The sequence below is a fragment of the Debaryomyces hansenii genome (assembly GCF_000006445.2).
Source record: "Debaryomyces hansenii CBS767 chromosome A complete sequence".
In the NCBI taxonomy this organism is placed as follows: domain Eukaryota; kingdom Fungi; phylum Ascomycota; class Pichiomycetes; order Serinales; family Debaryomycetaceae; genus Debaryomyces; species Debaryomyces hansenii.
In genome coordinates this window covers 492,161-508,067 of record NC_006043.2, presented here as the reverse complement: position 1 = coordinate 508,067, position 15,907 = coordinate 492,161, and the positions used below count along the sequence as shown (strand labels likewise).

Here is a 15,907-nt window from a genome sequence, read left to right as displayed (position 1 = left end):
ATATAGGGCCCGATATGTACGTTCATAAGAAGTTTTATAGTTATTTAACTATTAGTATAGAAACACTAGCGGTTATACAAGATATTTCTGGTGATACTTTACTGTTAATTACATTCAAGTCACATTGATATAGCATAATAAAAATAGAACATGATTTCGGTTAAACAGGGTATTAGGTGCCTTTCCACGTCGCTGTTGAGGATGACTAACTATGGGTTCATTGGACTCGGAGAAATGGGACAACATATGGGCAGACATATCTACAACAAGCTCGAGCCTGACGATAAGTTGTACGTCTATGACTTAGAGCCAGCAAACACAAAAAAGTTTGTGGACACGGTCACTGAGGCGTCGCCAGCTAATAAGAAGTTGGTGGTGCCATTGGAATCGATTTCGGATTTTGTGCACAAGGTGGACTCCCAATTGGAGTTTATAATGACGATGGTGCCAGAAGGAAAACATGTTAAGTCCGTAGTGGAAGAATTGGTGCAAAATTACAAAAAGTGCGCTACTGATATCTCTGGGGTGAGTACGACGTTTTTGGATTCGTCGACAGTCGATATTCCTACCTCCATCGAGGTACACAAGTACGTGAAGCAGCAGATCCCAGATTTTGACTTCATCGATACCCCTGTTTCTGGGGGTGTAGCGGGTGCACGTAAGGGAACGTTATCCTTCATGTTGTCGAGAGAAACCCACGAGGATATGTCTCCTTCCTTGACCAGTTTGTTGAGCAAGATGGGCACCAACATCTTCCCTTGTGGAAAAAATCATGGTACTGGTTTGGCTGCCAAATTATCTAACAACTATTTGTTAGCGGTCACGAATTTGGCGGTAGCCGATTCGTTTCAATTGGCAAAGTCATTCGGGTTGGATATGAAGAATTATGCTAAGTTGGTGTCAGTTTCCACCGGTAAGTCCTGGGCCTCGGTCGACAACTGTCCTATTAAAGGTGCATATCCAAAGGAAAACGACTTGCCAGCAGATCGAGATTGCCATGGAGGATTTATTACCAAATTGGCCAGAAAAGATTTGGTCTTGGCCACCCAGAGTGCTAAAAGTAATAATAGATTCTTATTCTTGGGTGAAGTTGGTAAGAAATGGTACGACAAAGCTTGTGAACGGGAAGACTTGGCTACCAAAGATTTGAGTGTGTTATACGAATGGTTAGAGGAATTGTCTGAAAAAGATAAATAGATTCTATCTTAGTATTTTCACCCAAATCTTCTTTTAAGTATGTATTTAAGAGTACGTATTTGAAATAATCAGGTATTCTATCCGACATATGTAGAAATCACGGATAATGTGTAGAGCTGAGGAGAAATGTGGTGATTTCAGTAAGACCTAAGAAACATTGACCCATTTTGTGATTATTGATTATTCTACTTCACACTTATAATTCGAAATCAATTACAAACAATAATAATCCTACAACTTAGACATAACTATAAGCATTAAAGTATATTATTTGAGACACTATTCTATAATGAATCCATAATTTAATCCCGGGGCGGGCGAACCAGAAAGAGGCTTGAATAAACTATTCGTATTAGAAGGGGAACCACCATTAGAATTAAAAAGTGGCAGAGCACCAACTGTATCATCTCCATGGACTGTCGATTCGCTTGAAGAGCTCATTCTTGTTACCATATCGGAATCGTTATTGTTTATAACACCAAACGACTTTTGCCTTTGTTTATTTATTTCTGTCTCTGACATATGATCACTATTCTGGTAGTGTTTCTTTATCCTTGGATTTCTTAAATGGGACAAGTTGTCATTCACTCTGTATAGGTCGTCATTGAAACCACCCTCTACCAAATCGGTAATTTTGGTGATCTCGTGTACATTACTTGTTCTTCTATCATTCAATGAATTGATCGAAGAGTTCATACTTTTGAAATTTGATTGAGGAGTCAATAACGATGAGCTAGAGTGGTTCAACAAGGGTAATGTATGTTCCACGGGTATATCGAGCGACGACGTCAATGACAGAATAGACGACTGACGAGACTTGTCTTTGTTTTCCGATTCATGGAAGGTTGATTCAGGAACATAATTATCGTCGCTAAACTTTCTATTTGCATCAGCTTTCTCATTTCTATTGGTGATTTTATGCACATTTGAAGATTCGTACATCTCATCTTGATCATGAGTACTCTTAGTTTCATTAGATTGAGAAGAACTTATAATTGAATTCGTTAAGCCTGTGTCGCTAGAATTTGCACTAGAATTTGATTGTCTGGTTGCATCTGTTGCTCGTCTATTCGGACTCACAGCATTTCTTATAGGACTCATGGTTGGAGGCTTAACAGATGAGACATTATCAGAAATATCTTCACTTTCATACTTTCTGGAGAGTTCACTTTCAGATTTTCGAAGTTGTTGGCTTAATAAATTCTTTACAGGGCCTTCATGTGAAACAGTCATGGTTAATCCAGGAAAGCGCAGGTTTGACTTACTTCTTCCTCTGTCACTACTTTCATCAATTCTTAAGGGTGACATAGACAATGAATGATCTTCCTCTTCGTATGCTGGTGGTGGGAGATTATCCACACCAATAAGCATATCATTAGTATTTTCTTGAAATGGAGGAGGGTTAATAGAAGGCTTTCTAACGAAATGGATTGGCCTTTGAATAGGCGAGTTAAATGTTCCCAGATGTGGTAGAGCTTGTGGAGATGCCATTTCTGGTCTATTATCATCTGGTGGCAGATACAAGTTAGCCTCTAAATGCATATCTGCATCAGAATCATCAAATGTGCCGTTATGGTTAGTAATATGCTCAAAATTCGCATGTGGGCGTTCTATTACTTCATCTAATGAAACACTATTCTCAGTTCCTTTTCTCAGTATATTTCTACCGGCTACAGTAGTATTGTCAATAGGTATAACCTCTGGAGATAAAGGTGGAGTAGCATGGTCTTGTACATTATAGGATGGGCTTAATACAAGATGCTCATCGTACGCCGGCAATAAAGTATTCACGTGTGCAGCTAATGACGACAAAATATGAATTGGTGAATCAATCAGAATTTCATAATGCTTCCTCTTCGAAGGATCTTCGGGATCTGTTTTAGAAAGCCTTAAACAAATTTTTATCCAATGGTGTGCTTGAATATTTTCATATGACGTGTCAGGATGTATTTCATGCTTGATTCTACCACTTAACACTCTTGGAACAAATAGTTGAAATTCCAATTCTTTCGGTAATATCTCTGCATCATCGTCTTCATCTTCATCTTGTCCCAGTTTTTCAGATAATAGCGATTTTCCTTTCTTTGCCTTATGTTCTAGTAAAAGATATTTCTTGGGAGGTTCAAGCCTGTGAACCTTTTTGTTCTGACAATAATATTCCAAATTCTCAGACAAGTATACTCTTATTCTATGTAAAGCAACCTTTCCCCATAATGGCACAAATCTAAATGCTAACGGCAAGTATGAGTCTAATACAATCGATTTTCTCCCGATAACAATATCGTATCTTAATTGGTCATCCCAATCCCTCGTTATTATTATTGGTTCGTTTTCTTCCATATTCGATTCTGAGGGTGTTCTAATTATATTAATCGGTAATTTCCCAGTTAGGTTCAGCTTAAAGGTTCCAGCTCTTACAACTGATGCTTCAATATAATAAAATACTTCCCCAAATGTCACCGAGGACGTTTCCGGAATCGATGGGTGCAACGGATGTTCAAAGTTATAGATATAATCACCCGGAGTAAATAACGCTGGCTTCAACGGATCTGTCTCAGTAGACAACACTGACGTAAGATCCGAAAAAGATTCGTTGACCGTCGACGAAGGTGATGCGGCTCTCCTCATAAAACTGGTAGCTGGTGACAAATTTCTGGTGAAAAAGTTACCAAGTCCGTTCTCTGCTGCAGGAGAGCGTGATCTTGAAACAGGTAGTGGTACATTGAGAGTCGAGTTCTCCACCTCTGAATTGTGATCCTTCAGTAACTCTTGAAAGAAGTCTGCTCCTCCATTAGCGCTGTGTAGAGGATTTCCCAGCTGGTAGAATGGCCACGTATGAGACAATATGTCATTTAGCTCCACATATGAAGTTTTTTTAGGTGGTATACCTTCTGGCCAATCCGTTCGTTGTTGACCCTTGAATGTTAAAGTCACTGATCTAATTTTGGACGGTTTAAGTACCCGCAAGAACAAACAACCTCTCAATAATGTAGGCGGCCTACCTTCGTATTCTTCTGGCTCAAATCCTTGCATGAACAAATCCTTTTCTGCTGGTACCACATACACCTGTATAGATGAAGTTTCTGTCAACGGCTTATCAGGCAACTGAGGTATCAAGGTTGAACTACCAACTCCAGACGATGTCCCGGTTAATCCACCCAAACTTACTGCGCTGGGTGATAACGTCAACTTCTGAGCAGGGAATAATGGAGAGTTGGGTGTCTGCATTTTACCTATCGTCTATATTATAATTAATGTTGTCAGGAAGAAGGTTATAATACAAATTCTGGAGTATGCCATTTGATAAAACTCCCCCCCGATGCGAAAAATATTTGTACGAAGAAATTACTCAATGTAGCTAAAGCTGGAGATTTACAAGAGCTTGGGTGCATTTAACATGTTAAGGATAAGCAAGATGTGCTATGGGGTACTGGCAAAAGCTGGTTACCGTACTGCTACATCTAAACCAATAGAATTCTTGCCATCTCACTTGGTGGTTCAGAAACCTTATGATTTCCACGCAATTCATACAAATTATGGATGGTTCATAATTCCGAAACCATATTATGCATATAGATGGACCACTCTGAACATCCACAAAGCTATAGAAGATAGATATCCCGATATTAAAGATGTTCCAAGGTCCCACGAAATGTTACAAAAAGTTGTAGATGATTGGGGCCAAACGGTAGACTTAAGTACCAAGCCAATAACGACAAAGACCACAAGAGCAGATATTAAAAAACAAAAAGACGATGCATTATATAGAACACAGTTGAAAGAGGATATGCCGTCTTTGGTTACGCCTTCAAAGCAAACGACAGTGCCAAAAAAGCGATCCAGGTTGGGAACTGTGACGTTTATCCACGCTTGGAACTACTATTTTTCTATAACACACCCAAAATACAGTCACCTCGATAAAAAGGAGTCAAGAAGAGAAATTGCTAATGAATGGAATGCTATGACTACAGAAGAGAAGGACGATTATCGTGAGGCATATGCTAATTTGCTTAATGACGGGAAGGATATTCACAAGGGAAAGATTGTATCCCGAGAAGAAAAGCTTAAGAAGCAGTTTAAAAAGAAGAAAAGCGATGACAAATAGGTCAGGGTAAATTCACAACTCATAATCAAACCAAGTCATAATCATGTATATAAATTGTAAATAAATTATAACTAGTCTATACATCATTCATCCCACTATCGCAGGGGCATCTTCGTCATTCTCGTCATAATCGTTCAAGTCATAAACTTCGATTTGATTTTCATCAGTGCGGTTCTTGTCTAGCTTCTCAAAATCGATATTGAACTTGGACTTGTTAATTTCTAGTATACGATGCCACTTCTCTTTGATGAATCCCGAAAGTTTCATCTTACCACAACAACCATTAAGATCCCAGGTATCTTTTGGGAACATATCTCTGGCAAAATTTTCTAATACTGAGACGTATGTCTGCAAGTCAAGCAGATTGTTGAGAGCAAGATCATCGATCAAGTATTCCTTTGGCAATTTGTCTAAATGGTGTTGAAATATGGTCAAAAAATCCAATGCTACTTTTTGACTTGATTTCATAAAGTTCTTACTCATCAGAATCAATTTTATTATGTTTAGCCATTGCAACCCTGAACAAAAATTTCCGAGTATGACAAAATTTATGAATGATAGCTGCAACTCCCCAAACATCAACTCAATGTCATTACCATATAACTGACTCAAATACCATGACTTGTCTAAATAATTTTCAGTTACTTCTTCCACAGACTCCGTATTTTCTTTATTAATCTTGAATTGTATTATTGTATATCTCAATTCTTTGTCAGATTGATCCTCCAACGAAGATGATGCTTGAGGATTAACTTTCTCGAGCGCATCTAGTAGAACCATATTCTCTTCTTTAGAAGGCATCATTGATGTAATATCTCCCGAATACATGTCATTATCACAAGGCAAAAACTCTTGGATCACCTCAAAATCGATGTAGCTGATGGATGTATTCAACCATTTCAGAGCATCTTCTGGATAACTCACCATATACGAGTAAATATCTCCAATGCTATTCAAGCATTTAGTATAATTCAATTGTTCTTCATCCTTATGTGGATTGATAATATTGAGTCGTTCCAAAGCATCATCCCATCGTAATATTAACACATCATTATCTTTACAGTCAAACCAAAAACCTAAACGTGAACTAGAGGATATTATTGTTTCCGAAGGTAATTCATTGTCGTTTATGGTTCCATTACCGGGGGGAATTGAATAGTGAAATAAATGGATCCCTGCCGGTATAAGCTTTATACCCCGAAATATATTATTGATATTGAAAAATTGGGTATCTATTCCCATCAACCATAAGTTGAGATTTGCCTCATTAGGTAAATTCTCAAATACAAGGGTAGTTTGTGGAGGTTTAGACGAAGCCATACCTACTTTATAATATTACCAACTTTCAATTCATGCTAAATGGCTAGCATGTCATATTGTGGTGAAATATCGCACTACAAAAATCTACAGATGCTGAAAATGCAATATAAACGTAAATGACTTCTATCAGGTACTATGTAATCAATTCTACACTCATACGGTCCAACCGAGTACTTAATAAGTGGTCATCTTCCAACATGTTCTCAATGTCATAATCTTGCATACTTTCTGAATCTGCGTCCTCACCTTGTAGCTTACGGAAATTCAGATTTATCAATCGGGATACTATGAAACGATCGATAAAACCACTCATGAGCTGATCCACATGAGGATTATGATTCATTATAATTAGATAGTTCAAGCTTAATTTTTCGAACATTTCTAAAACTAAAACTAAAGGTGTCTGGTCATTGGTAATGATAACGGAATTTTCAGTGGTAATGTCCAATCGTATAATATTCTTCGTTTCAAAAGAACGCTCATAATGTAATTGTTGGGAAAGTATATGATTTGGTAAGCCTTGGATCTGAAAGCTGATAACGGAATCGTCCAATGCATCATCTATTGTCGATAACTTTGAAGCAATATTCGTCTTATAGGCATATCCTAAACTGATTGGGTTTGATTCGTTCACGATTAATGGATAGCCTTCGTGATTATCATCGTTCATAAATTGATATAATGTTTTATTTGTGTACGGTTGTTCAGGGATAAGGCAAACGTATTTAGTCCTCTCTATGGGAACCATTGCCCTAGCTATCGTGACATCAGGTAATCTGTTTTTTACTGTAGCAGTCAAATTTGTGAAGTCACATAAACCGTTTCCCTTTCCCTCGTTTGGTTCACCTTTGTTGCTGTCATATCTATTAAAATGATTCTTCAACCAGGCATCATAGATGTTGTCGTTACAGAGCCAATCATTAACAAATTTCAGAATCATGACAGAACACATAATGGGTAAAACATATGTAATTGCACCGGTTAATTCAAACATTATCACAACAACACACATCGTTAATTTTGTTATTCCTGCCATGAAGGATGCTGCTCCAATTACAGCATATGACGATGGCGAAACGAGACATGAATTTTGTGTACAAGTTGCCAAAGAGTCCCAGTTAATTTGGTTTTGCAAGGCTTGCGAAATAATTCCTAGCAACCTTCCTGTTGTGGCACCCAAAACCAACGACGGCATCAAAACACCACCAGGTAAATTGACTCCGTATGTATACGATGTAAGAAAGAACCCTTGAACAATAATGTAGAGCAATTTCAAACTGGTAATGCCATTTGACGGCAGACACATGAAGTTAGAAGAGTTAGAATCTAAATCTGTATTAGAATCGTCCGGACAATCAGTAAACAATATTTTCAAAAATGCATGCAATGGTAACTTTGTCATTTCAAACGGGAAATTGAGTATAGTTGTTAGCACAACAATAGTAAGAATTTCCAAATACTTGCCCCAAGAGTCGGATACCTTAAAAACCTGGCACAATTTCTCTTGTACTCTACCTCTGAAGTGTTTTGAGGAGAACTTTGCATTGAAGTTAATGAATATATACCCATAAAATGCACCAAGAACCCCCAAGATAACAAAGGGAATAAGCTCTACGAAGAGCCAACTGAAATTTCCAAAGTTCACTCGGAACAAATCCTTCTCATAAAAGTTTTCTCCCTCTGTAAATAACTTAAACCCAGTAAGAACCACCACAGCAGTGGTAGCACTCAAGAAGGAATTCCACATAACCTTGGTAGGCATGAAAAAACTAGGCATGCTCTCCAATACAAAAAGAACACCACCAATTGGTGCATTAAAAGCAACGGATATCCCCGTAGCCGTTGCAGCACTCAAGAGCTCTCTTCTGACGGCCTCATTCTGATTGTTCTTATTCACAATAGCGTCATAGAGTATATTAAGGATGCAGCACGAAACGTGCACCAACGGACCTTCCTTTCCCAACCAGAGGCCCGAGCTGACAACGAGGATCAACCCGAATATCTTGTAGATGAAAGTGTGCATTCCTAAGTATACCGGCAAATCATAGTTGAATCCAGAGATAATGATCTTAATTTCGGGGATTCCTGATTGCTTGATAAAAATATCTCGGTTTATCGTGATATAAGCCGCTACCGCTATCCAGCATCCGGCAAAAACGAAGTATATAGGAAAATTGATAAACATATTCGAGATAAACCCTTGACTCCCTACCAAGATCTGCGACCAGTCATACCAATCTTCAGCTGGACACGTCAGGTACGGGTTCGAAAGCGACCATTTATCCATCTCCCCATAGCAAAGTCCCTTTTTTACATCATTAAGCCACACCGACGCCAAATCAATGAATGTTGTCACGTACCCCAAAATAATCGACAGCACGATAATAGTGGCCCACTTCCGATAAACGACATCTGAAGATTTAGGTTCTAACATCGATTCCTTGTTCCAGTCTATATAAGTATTATTTTCGTATTCTTTTCGATTTAATTCACTTCGTATACCTGTCGCTATGGGTGTATCATTAGTATACGATAATATCGGTATCTCATCATCATCGTAAGACACTTTGACTGAATTCGGCACTGAAAACGACATTTTCTTTACCAGATCTCCAACCTTCAAACTCCTAATCACTTGGAATCTCTATATCAAACCAATAAATAACCAAAAGTTAATTTTTGTTCCGTAATGCTTTTACCTACATGTAGTTATAACTGGTTCCAGGTGTTATCAAATAAAAACGGATTTACAGGTTAATGACATTTTACAGGTTGTTGATTTGGTAAAAATTTGGTGATGTTTTGAAATTTTATAGACAAAGAAACCACTTGATTTATGATCCATTAGAAGTAGCCAAGATGTCATTTTTAAGCAGCAATACTGCCGCATCCACCACAAATACAAGTGCATCCAATGGTCAGGAATTGATCAATGATATCACCATTAATAATCCGCCAGAAGACTCGATATCAGACATAGCGTTCTCACCCCAACAGGATTTGCTAGTGGCGGCTAGTTGGGACAAAAAGGTCCGAATCTACGAAATTGACCCCAATACGGGTAATAATCAGGGCCGGGCTATGTTTGAGCACGAGGCGCCTGTTTTTAGTGCCAGATGGTCTATTGACGGTACCAAGGTGATTAGTGGAGGAGCTGATAAACAGGTGAAGTTGTTCGATATAGCCTCGCAACAGACACAACAGATAGGGGCACATGATGCGCCAGTAAGGGCCGTTCGCTTTGTTGAATGTGGCCCTACGAACACGCAAGTGGTCGTTTCTGGGTCGTGGGACAAGACGTTGAAGTACTGGGATATGAGAGCACCCCAACCGGTATCTACTGTTAACTTGCCAGAAAGGGTCTACTGCATGGACTCGTCACAGAAGTTGTTGGTTGTGGGGTGTGCTGAGAGACAAATCAGCATCATTGACTTGAACAACCCGCAACAGATTTTCAAAAACTCGATGTCCCCCTTGAAATGGCAAACCAGATCCATAAGCTGCTACCCACAAGGGAATGGTTTCGCTGTCGGGTCCATCGAAGGAAGATGTGCGATCCAGTATATTGATGAGAGCGAACAAAGTAAGTTTGGCTTCTCGTTTAGATGTCACCGTAAGACTCCCACCGGGGCCAACACCACGTCGGCGTTGCGTACATCTGCCAACTCAGAATCTCACATCTACTCCGTTAACTCTATTGCATTCCATCCTGTCTATGGGACTTTCAGCACGGCTGGTTCCGATGGAACTTTCTGTTTCTGGGACAAAGATGCAAAACAAAGATTGAAGACCTTCCCTGCTGTCAACTGCACCATACCGGCCACTTGTTTCAACAAAAACGGAACCATATTCGCCTACGCTATGAGTTACGACTGGTCTCAAGGCCATACCGGTAACAAACCAGATTACCCTAACCAGATCAAGTTACATGCTACCAAAGACGAAGAGATCAAACAAAAAAAGAAACGTTAGTTTGATATTCTTTCATCGCTATTGTATAGTTATCATATTCTTATTGTATTTTAATAGTATAGACGTTAATTCTACGGTTTCCGCTTACTTATCTGCCTTTCCTGGCCATGTAGAGTTTTTATAGACCCATTAGCCGGCATTTTTGGCCTCGTTATCGTCATTTTTGATATACGGTGAGCATCTGAAAAATTTCCGGGGACATAAATCGAACGAACCCAATAAAATTTATTTCTTCGATTTCTATTTTCTTCACATTTGATACGTCTATCACCCACATCCACACCGATAAATAATAACTATGGTCGACTCCGTCTGCTACCCCAGACGATGCATTACCGTGGAGCCTTTTGGTAATCAGATCGACGTCATAGAAAAAGCATTAATCGAAATCGAAAACCAACCTCCCAGACATTACACCTACGCCAACCAGAACACAAGACGCAATAATGCTGTCCCCTTTATACCCACCATGTCGGCAAGTCAACCTCTGTTTGTCCCCTCGAATACCAGCGTATTTGGAGGTGTTCCTTCAGAGATGTCTCGCGGTGCTTATTCGGAAGGGTACCAGGCCGTACCATCCGTCCCCCAAATGTCTGCAAATACACCCCCAAAGCAACAGCCATCGCCTAAAGTGTCCACCACCCCACTGATCTACACCACTTTCGACCCCTTCCAGCCAAACTTCAAGACTGACACGCAGCTCGCATCAGGTTCGCTTTCTGGATATCTCTCGGGATCTCTCAGCTCCACCGCAACCTCAAGCAGCATCTGGGGCAACAACGACACCCACCGCAACCTAAATGGTGCCGCTGTCTGGGGCTAATATGGGTTTCGTCTTCTCGATGGTGTCTGGGTTTATCCACGAGAGTTGTTTGATACATGAGGGCCATTTAATTTAATGTACTATTTTGCTTGTTTACTGGTTAGTTTTTTTGGATATTAAAACTGTTGATTGTTTGTTCTACTTATACATATATATATATATATATTTCGTGTTCTACTTCTGTGTTGTTTGTTTATAGGGATTATAGGTTAAAATGAATAATATATTTTTATTGAGACTCATTTGTCACTTATTTCCGCATTGAGTAATCAACATCAGTCGATAGACGAACGCCCAATTTTTCATAAAAAAGGGTCTATCGAGTATAATGATTAAACAATATACAGATATTAGGAGACATATTTAATTGATCAGCCAAAAAAATATTGGTAGTCATTATCATAAGTATAACTACTAATCAGAAAATTCAATAATATAAATCTGGGCTCCATTTGGCTAGAAAAGTAGCAGAATTTTAAATCATAATCAATTCCGATTGGAGAGCATTGTAATCTTGACAGAAATAATACGGATAGATAAGAAGCATAGTTGGCGATAATTAAAAGGATATTGGGAAAAAAGTAATAGATATCGATATTCTAACATGAGTCATCATAGTACTCCACACTTACATAATAAGAAAACGCCTGGGGGTGTTGGAGGCGATAATGGGCCCAGCGCATCAACATCCACAAATAGAGGGCCGATGGACTCGAATACAAGTATCAGTGATTCACAGGCTGCGAATGCGAAGCAGCTCTTGAACGCTTACGTGTATGATTTTCTTATTAAGAGCAGACTCCCCCAAACAGCGAGAATTTTTGTCAACGAGGCAGAGGTTCCGTCGATCCAAAACAGCTCGGCGAGCTCAAATAACAATTCGCCGCGTCAGGTGAGTACTGGTAATACAAAGGGTACTTCTAACGAGTCCACACCCCATACACCCAGTGGTGTTTCCCAACAGTTTCCGAAGGAAAATAACTTGCCATGTTTGGCGTTGGCAATGGAAGCACCCCAGGGGTTTTTGTTCGAATGGTGGCTGATATTCTGGGACGTGTTACAAGCGAAGAATAATAAAGGTGGATCCCAGTTGGCGGCGCAATACTACCAGTCCCAGATGTTAAAGCAAAGACAGCAGCAGGACCTTCAAGGGTTGAATATGCAGCCTAATATGTTCGGACCCGCAAATGGGCAAATTCAACAGCAAATGCAACAGCAGCTAAAATCATCGATAGATCAACAACAAATTCCGCAGCAATTCAACCCCCAACAGCAACAGTTGGATCCACAACAACAACAACAACGTTACATGATGCAAATGATGATGAAACAACAACAAATGTCTATGGGTGGTAATCCAGTGGATCCTCAACAGCAGCAGCAGATGTTTGGTAATATGCCACCAAATAACAATCTTACTTTACAACAGAGAATGTTCATCACCCAACAGCAGCAGCAGCAACAATCACAGAATAGAATGCAGCAACACGCACAGAACCAAATGAATAATTTGCGTCAACAAGCTGTCGCAGCTCAGCATCATCAACCACAGCAACAATCTGTTCCTGGGCAACGTAATTCACAAGATGTATCGAGTCATAGCTCGCCGTCCAACGTTCCAAGAATGAATCCCCAAATAGCACAAGCGCAGAATGGCGTTCAACCATTTCAACAGGCTCAACAACCTATGATAAATGGCAATGGGCAAGCACAAGATACGTTTGGCCAGCCCCAGGCGCATATGGGAATCAGAATGAATAGTAGTGGCAAGCCAGCTGTTCCTGGAAACCAAGGCGACAATATGTCAATTGCAAACCCAAATCCTAACGATAATGGGGCTCCCGCCAATCGTAATATGAATGCCCTTCAAGATTATCAGATGCAATTAATGTTACTTGAAAAGCAAAATAAGAAGCGACTTGATATAGCAAGAAATAATGGCACTGCGGATCCAAATGGGTTAATGGGATTAAACCCAGGTGTAATGCCACCCCAAGCACAATTGCAACAACATGCGAACTCTCAAAATCAAAATGCCTCACCTGCTGCGATCGTAAATTCTCCCGTTGTTAATAGTAGGCCTTCGCCAACGGCTAATAATGCTGCTGCAGTTGCCAAAAGAAAGAAAGATCCACCGGCTAAAAGGGGTAGGAAACCTAGCGCAACTTCGGTTCCTTCGAACCTAAAAGCTGGTAATGCGAATAGTAGTGCTGCAAGTGCAGCCTCTAATAATCCTCCCAATAATAGCAATAACGGTCCAGCATTCAAAAAGGAGTATTCTGCACCACTTACTCCTGCTTCAGAATCGGCCAATGATGCGGTTTCTAAGAGAAAGCGTAGAAATACATCTACTACCGAATCACCAAACAAACAGAGTGTAACTAAAAATATTGCTAGCAAGGAAAGACCTATTCCAGAAGAGCCTTCCAAGGATAAAAAGAATGATGATATTCTTCCTACAACCAGCTCATCTTTTCAAGGTCAACCCAATGATCAAATCTTCCCAGTGGAAATACTTGGAGGAAATAACAATAACGATAACCACCTTTTTGGTGCTCCAATGAACAACGGTGGATTAGATGACATTGATTTTGATTTCAACCAATTTTTGGATGGAAGTGGTGATAATTCATTAAACGATGGAATGAACGGATTTAACTGGGGAAGTGTGGATGCGATTGAAAATGGTGATTAACTAAATGTCAACCAAATGTTAAATATATTAAGTTCATGTTTTATGTTCGTATTATAGCGATGAAGATTTTTTTTCAATAGCTTTTTATGTCTTATTTGAGATGTGTATTATATTCCAATGTATTATTTATAGGTAATTATATTATATTAGCATACTAATTATACTAATACTTAATTTAATGGCATTCGTTAAACTTGACCTATGCAAATTGTCAATACTCTATTTCTATAATGTATTTATATATTAAATAAAGATAAACTATTTATCCTTCTTGGACTCACCGGACTCATCGATAGTAGCAGCCTCGTTGTCTGCTAGTTTGGGGAACCATTCATTCGTATTGTACCACACACCAAATAATACAATAGCTAGAATGCTTACCAACAAGCCTGAACTCATGGGTGTCGATGGAAATACGTTCCAGCACCATTCATGTACTACCCAAAGAGGAATACAAACTAGTAAACTCCACCCAGTCATATATAGCATGAAAGGTAATTGCCAGCAGTACCACGAAAGAAATTGATAGTGCAAAGACCTTGCAAACAAAATGCCTATTATATTGGTAGATCCTAATATTAACATAACAAGCTTTGGACCACATTTTGGATCTATCAACAAATTGTTTTTATTAATTGTGCTACTGAAAGGTCCTACCATAGCATCCTTTATGAGACGAGATACTGGTTTGCATGTAATCCTAGGCGAGATATATCTTGTAAATATGAAGAAAATTAAGACTGAAGCATTAGCAATTAATAACCCATTACTGAAAACATCTGATAAGAAGAATTCCTCGGAAACAAATCTCCAATTGACAGTCCATTTATATAAGAACTTTCTGTTAAAGTTAAATGCTTGGTTGATGTAGTTCCATCTAATGTATGAAGCTTCTTCATCATTAAAAAATGGTAACAAGAACTTCCAACCCATAAGGACCTGAACAATTGGAATAACCAATAATACTGTACCAAACTTCAATAAGTTTTCACCGCATAAGAAATATGCAACTATGATAAATCCAGGAAAATACAATAATGCATTCATCTTTATAGAAATTGCAATACTGTATAAATCAGCTGCAACCATGGTCAATAGAAAACTAATTGAAGATCCGCCCTTCTTATACCAATATGCTGCCTGTTGTAACAAAATTGTAACACTAACCATACAAACAGTAGTAAAACAGTCATTGAATAATCGAAGCACGTATATGGAAAACAATCTTTTGCTCAAAAGCAAACAATACACTGGCCATGGTTGAAAATCAGGAGTCATTGTATAGGCAATTATAACCAAAAAGTTAGTCAAAGCCAACAAATAACCAAAGGCTGTTTGGCCTGCGTGAATATCAGTACCTTCATCGGTTAACCAGTTGAGCACTTGATATATTTGAACAAATCCAGCTGGGTATACAATTTGGCCCGTATCTCCTTGCACTAACGAATAATCAAGTTCCCCATCGTTAATTATTTGAATTTGTTGGATGTAAGTCCTGAAATCAATTTCTGTATAAGGAACCTTATATATTATAGCTTTAGATAGTAATGATGTCAATACAATGACAACAGGACAAATGATCCTGGTACAGAATGGATCAGTGAATAAAGCCAATATCCCATTGTAAATATCATTTAGCACATTCCTCAACGTAAAAGGAGGTAACTCTGGCCGTTGGCCGTCTTTTATACTCTGTTCTGTCATTAGACCACAAATTGTGAAAAATCCCAGAATAAATACATCTCAAAATTAAATAGTTGAGAATCTGAACTTCGAGAAAAATAATATCAAATAT

At 38.9% G+C, this 15,907-nt stretch overlaps 9 protein-coding genes across 9 annotated transcripts; 5 read left to right on the top strand and 4 right to left on the bottom strand. All coding sequences in view use genetic code 12, as the record gives it.

Moving 5' to 3' along the window:
• Window positions 1-150: 150 nt before the first annotated feature.
• DEHA2A06116g (DEHA2A06116p) lies at window positions 151-1,197 on the top strand (the record flags this gene model as incomplete). The annotated part of the gene is made up of 1 exon (XM_456589.1): window positions 151-1,197. One exon carries the CDS (start codon window positions 151-153, stop codon window positions 1,195-1,197), a length of 1,047 nt encoding a protein of 348 aa, XP_456589.2.
• Window positions 1,198-1,476: 279 nt separating this feature from the next.
• DEHA2A06094g (DEHA2A06094p) lies at window positions 1,477-4,425 on the bottom strand (the record flags this gene model as incomplete). The annotated part of the gene is made up of 1 exon (XM_456588.1): window positions 1,477-4,425. The coding sequence occupies one exon, from the start codon at window positions 4,423-4,425 to the stop codon at window positions 1,477-1,479; it is 2,949 nt and encodes a 982-aa protein (XP_456588.2).
• A 169-nt stretch (window positions 4,426-4,594) lies between these two features.
• On the top strand, window positions 4,595-5,302 carry DEHA2A06072g (DEHA2A06072p; the record flags this gene model as incomplete). The annotated part of the gene is made up of 1 exon (XM_456587.1): window positions 4,595-5,302. The coding sequence occupies one exon, from the start codon at window positions 4,595-4,597 to the stop codon at window positions 5,300-5,302; it is 708 nt and encodes a 235-aa protein (XP_456587.2).
• An 87-nt stretch (window positions 5,303-5,389) lies between these two features.
• Window positions 5,390-6,622, bottom strand: DEHA2A06050g (DEHA2A06050p; the record flags this gene model as incomplete). The annotated part of the gene is made up of 1 exon (XM_456586.1): window positions 5,390-6,622. One exon carries the CDS (start codon window positions 6,620-6,622, stop codon window positions 5,390-5,392), a length of 1,233 nt encoding a protein of 410 aa, XP_456586.2.
• A 133-nt stretch (window positions 6,623-6,755) lies between these two features.
• Window positions 6,756-9,218, bottom strand: DEHA2A06028g (DEHA2A06028p; the record flags this gene model as incomplete). Its single annotated transcript, XM_456585.1, has 1 exon — window positions 6,756-9,218. The coding sequence occupies one exon, from the start codon at window positions 9,216-9,218 to the stop codon at window positions 6,756-6,758; it is 2,463 nt and encodes an 820-aa protein (XP_456585.2).
• Window positions 9,219-9,481: 263 nt separating this feature from the next.
• Window positions 9,482-10,594, top strand: DEHA2A06006g (DEHA2A06006p; the record flags this gene model as incomplete). The annotated part of the gene is made up of 1 exon (XM_456584.1): window positions 9,482-10,594. One exon carries the CDS (start codon window positions 9,482-9,484, stop codon window positions 10,592-10,594), a length of 1,113 nt encoding a protein of 370 aa, XP_456584.1.
• A 298-nt stretch (window positions 10,595-10,892) lies between these two features.
• DEHA2A05984g (DEHA2A05984p) lies at window positions 10,893-11,417 on the top strand (the record flags this gene model as incomplete). The annotated part of the gene is made up of 1 exon (XM_456583.1): window positions 10,893-11,417. One exon carries the CDS (start codon window positions 10,893-10,895, stop codon window positions 11,415-11,417), a length of 525 nt encoding a protein of 174 aa, XP_456583.2.
• Window positions 11,418-12,021: 604 nt separating this feature from the next.
• DEHA2A05962g (DEHA2A05962p) lies at window positions 12,022-14,112 on the top strand (the record flags this gene model as incomplete). The annotated part of the gene is made up of 1 exon (XM_456582.1): window positions 12,022-14,112. One exon carries the CDS (start codon window positions 12,022-12,024, stop codon window positions 14,110-14,112), a length of 2,091 nt encoding a protein of 696 aa, XP_456582.2.
• A 258-nt stretch (window positions 14,113-14,370) lies between these two features.
• Window positions 14,371-15,816, bottom strand: DEHA2A05940g (DEHA2A05940p; the record flags this gene model as incomplete). The annotated part of the gene is made up of 1 exon (XM_456581.1): window positions 14,371-15,816. The coding sequence occupies one exon, from the start codon at window positions 15,814-15,816 to the stop codon at window positions 14,371-14,373; it is 1,446 nt and encodes a 481-aa protein (XP_456581.1).
• Window positions 15,817-15,907: the final 91 nt, after the last annotated feature.